Genomic DNA, 4,088 nt, shown 5'->3' with positions numbered 1-4,088 from the left:
GCGGAGTGGTTTAGTTAAGGAGGGTCCATATTTTGAAATTTCCAAAAGAAGCAACATCCATAAATTTGAAAAAAAATAAAATCAGAGAGACATATGAACATTATTTGAGCCAAATCAAAAGCTAAATAAACCAAGGAAGAGAGAGAGAGAGAGAGAAAAAAAAAACTTTAGTAATTGAAGTATTAAAGTATTTGATTGTAGATGTGAGGCTACTTTCTAGAAAAAGTGGTGGGCTATTATTTATTTATTTATTTTTTTGAATACTGAGTTTACATAACTAAACCTAATTTGTTTCTCTCCACTCTAGCCCAAATATGGATCCGTCCTTGAGGAAGGGTGATCAAAATTGAATGCAATGGAATGAGCACATTGTCATGACCTAACCTATGTCTGCCATATTGCATTGACTTTATAAAAACTTTCATCTTATAGTAAAGAAGTGAGATATGATTTGACTGAAATTGAATGCAATGAAATGAGCACACTATCTTACCTAATCTACATCTACCGTATTGGATTGAGTTTATAAAAACTTTGAGAAGTGAGTTGGCGTTTCTAGAATTATTACTTTTTTCTAATAAAACTTAAGTAATTTTGAGTTTGCCATCTTGGTGGTGAGCATACACCAGATTAAGAAGAAAAACTTATATGAAATGTCGATAGCATTGTTTTGTTATCCTCGATCAATCGCACTGCTAAATGAAAAAGTTATCACATATAACATAGCGTGATTAGTCAATGATAGCAAAATAGTGTGTTATTCCCTTTGCACACAAGTGTTTCTCCCGATTAAAGGTGATGTAGAACAGATGGCAGATTTTATCGCGGTTGAGCTAGAAAAAGGACGTAGCAGGAATTTGCAGATTTATCGTCCGAGCTCCGATTAGGACGCAAAATACCATTTCGAAAAGGGAACGACGCCACTAGTCAAACTCACGGCTTTGCCGTGATGTATGATGGATTTTGGCGTTCTGAGGTCGTTTGGCCTTCCAAAACTGCTTTCAAAGTTTTCAGTTAATTATCCGAATAAATTCTGTTTTCAGTTTCGGAGTTACGTAGTTAAGTCTCCGAATTAAGTCTGTTTTTTTTCAGTTTAATGTAATAACTCCCCTGGCAGTTCAAGGGTTGAGAATGGTGTATTTAGATAGGTTGGTCTGTCGCTTTTCATTATCTCAGATTTTAATACAACTTTCCAAAGAGAATTCCTCTTCATTTCTGGTGGAATCCAAATATCTTGTTGCTCAAGATTTCGCTTGAAACCTTTGTTGTTTGTGCTGCGTCAAAAGGGGTGAGCAATGGTCAAGTCAATTTAGTAGTGCACAATCCATATTCGTCGTTGAATTGTCAAAGTACAAGAAGTTCAATTCATTGGGCTGGACAGGAGGCAGCAGAGAAGAAGCATCTTGCTTTCTTTTTGGGGCTAACAACTTTGAAAAAAGATTGACAACTTTGCATTAATTGATAACCAAGAAAGTTGGAGAATTTTGAATTGTATTTAGACTCCAAGTCCAATTAGACTTCTTGGGATAACCCAAAAAAGAAAGAAAAGAGAAGTTCCAACTAGACTTTTACTAACTATGGCTACGACTATTTTGCCACTGAATGGATACTTTTCATAAGGAATTAAAAAAAAAAAAAAAAAACTTCATTGTATCATGTATGTGCTTGCTATACAAGTATTTTAATCACAATTAGGTTCCTAATTATACGTAACCCATCATGCTTTGATCTACTGATACACGCAACGTGGCTGAAACTGGCACGTCGGATTCCACCATCACACGATTGCTCGACACGTCTCGTAGGACGTGCTTAGGAAATGACTTACTTGCATGCAATGTGTATTGCACATTTTGTATGAGATCAGGGAAGAGGAGAAGTTTTGAGAAATCAACGGTCCATCTAGTCCCATTGCTCCAAACTGACCCCTTGGCAACCGTTGATTTAAGAACCATGCCCTGTACTACATTTCGGTCAACCATGACTTGATCAATGGTAGTAAAATACTGTCCGTTAGATTGATCTAGTTGGACGATTGGGACACCCGTATAATCACCTGAAAACATGTTGTCAACAATACTAATGCCACATGCCACACCCTTCAACGATTTAATCAAAATAAAGGCATTGCCAAGGAAGAATGACCCCGCTATATGGAGCTGGACCGGGTCCTCCGCCACAATACCCGTGAAATCAAAGTAGGAGTTCAGTATTCGAGTCTGGGTCAACCCAGGAGCACGAACATAAATTCCGGTCCCACCCCATGTAGTGGCCTTGTTATAGCAATGTACCCCGGTGAGCACATTGGCTTGCCCTTGTACCATTACACCAATTGATGCTGAAAAAATTACCACATCGGTAATTGCGTTATCGTTTCCTTGAATGTTAATTCCAATACCAGAAAAGTTCCTTTCGCGGTGATCACCGCCGATATTGATGTGTTGGCCGATAAAGGAGTTTCTAACATAGGTTTCATGGCCACCTTGGATTAGTATACCACTGGTGGTGAAATGTGAAATGTAACAATTGTCAATGGTACTTCTTAGTGAATTTATAACTGCAATGCCACCACCTCTGAAATTTGAGTTTATCATGAGATCCTTGAATGTAATGTCTTCGTACACAAAAGAATTCGAGGATGACCACAACTCGATCAAATGGCGATCGGTCGGGAAATCATCAGATGCATGAAGGGATCCACCATGAATCTGTAACACCATAACAATATAAACATGAAACATGAAATATGAAATCAACTATATTATATTTCTCTTTTTTTATTATTATGACATGAGGGAAATCGAATTATACATCTTTTAGCATTAATTAGGAAGAAATTATTACTAAACTAAGAGCTAGTTGGTTGCAATCAATTACATTACATAAAATTTCATAAGTATATACCGTTATTATAGATATGGGCTGAGCGGATATGCTCCTCACTCTACACCCGAGTACGAATCTCCCTCCCCGTAATTTAAATTAATTTAAAATAAATTATCAGTTGTATAAAAATTAAAAAAATTTAATAAGTCTGATACTAAACTTAAAATATTAAGGCTACCCCATATAGTAATCACATATTTCATCCAAAACACTCTATATGTAGTAGTAATTGAGATAATATGTTAGAATAGAAGGTGTACCATAAAGTTTCGACCAAAAAAAAAAAAAAAAAAAATTGTACCATAAAGTTTCCACCACCGGTGTCTGGGAAGCGCAATGGACGGCTGATCTTGTACGTTCCTCCATCAAGGTGAACTTCAGTGCCTCCGAGGTCAGCAACACCCGTAATCAGGTGACCTTCAAGAGGAGATGCAAAGGCATCAGAGATAGCTTCCTGAAGTGCCCCTGTGCTGTCCAATCTTCCAGTGGGGTCAGCACCATACTCAGTCACGTGATGAACACGTGAGCCCGAGGACACCTATGAATCAGATATGAACATCATCATATATATCTGATCGTTTCGGAAAATTAATCAAAATGAACCAAACCCAAATTTTATTTTTTATTTAAAGAAAAAATAACAAATTATGGACTTCGCACCTTATTTTGGATAGTATGTGATGCCTTCATCATCAAAGCCATGCGCTTCATTTGGTCGTGGTAAGTACCAGCTGCCCCTGCGTATGAGCTTTCTCCATGATTAACCATTACATTTAGATACATAAACCCCATTAAAAGCTTCACTAACACAGCATTTGGTGGCAGCATGGCTTTCTGTTTTGAGAGAGAGAGAGAGAGAGAGAGAGAGAGAGAGAGAGAGAGAGAGAGAGAGAGAGAAATGTATGTAGACTCTCCATCTCAGCCAACGTCTTATATATACTGGCTAACATACATACTAATCTTTGAAAGATACTTTCCTGGTGGAGCCAAAAATATCCTAGACTCCGAGGTCATCCTAGGCCTACATGTAGTTCCGCTGCTAATTATAATTATTTTGAATTTGTTTACTTTCTTTGACAAAGACAGTAGGAAGATTAAATTTGTGTACGTAGCACCTAATTAGAGATGACCGAATTAATGAATTAATTACGAACTTATTATATAAACACTATTTGAGATTTGAATTTGTAGCACCCTAATTT

At 37.1% G+C, this 4,088-nt stretch overlaps 1 protein-coding gene across 1 annotated transcript; it reads right to left on the bottom strand.

The window, feature by feature from the left end:
* LOC18784270 (polygalacturonase QRT3) lies at positions 1,434 to 3,781 on the bottom strand. Its single transcript, XM_007215184.2, has 3 exons — positions 3,547 to 3,781; positions 3,188 to 3,424; positions 1,434 to 2,708 (listed from the first exon to the last, which is right to left on the bottom strand). The coding sequence occupies exons 1-3, from the start codon at positions 3,712 to 3,714 to the stop codon at positions 1,704 to 1,706; spliced, it is 1,410 nt and encodes a 469-aa protein (XP_007215246.1). The 5' UTR covers positions 3,715 to 3,781; the 3' UTR covers positions 1,434 to 1,703.

Source organism: Prunus persica, chromosome G3 (genome assembly GCF_000346465.2).
Source record: "Prunus persica cultivar Lovell chromosome G3, Prunus_persica_NCBIv2, whole genome shotgun sequence".
In the NCBI taxonomy this organism is placed as follows: Eukaryota; Viridiplantae; Streptophyta; class Magnoliopsida; order Rosales; family Rosaceae; genus Prunus; species Prunus persica.
This window is presented reverse-complemented; position numbering and strand designations above follow the sequence as displayed.

Bases quoted from the DNA above. Each gene is read 5' to 3' on its own strand.
- LOC18784270 (XM_007215184.2), bottom strand. From the start codon at position 3,714: ATGCTGCCACCAAATGCTGTGTTAGTGAAGCTTTTAATGGGGTTTATG. The intron at 3,425-3,546 runs GTGCGAAGTCCA...TCTGATTCATAG, and splicing joins CACATACTATCCAAAATAAG to GTGTCCTCGGGCTCACGTGT. The intron at 2,709-3,187 runs GTACAATTTTTT...ATGGTGTTACAG, and splicing joins CCGGTGGTGGAAACTTTATG to ATTCATGGTGGATCCCTTCA.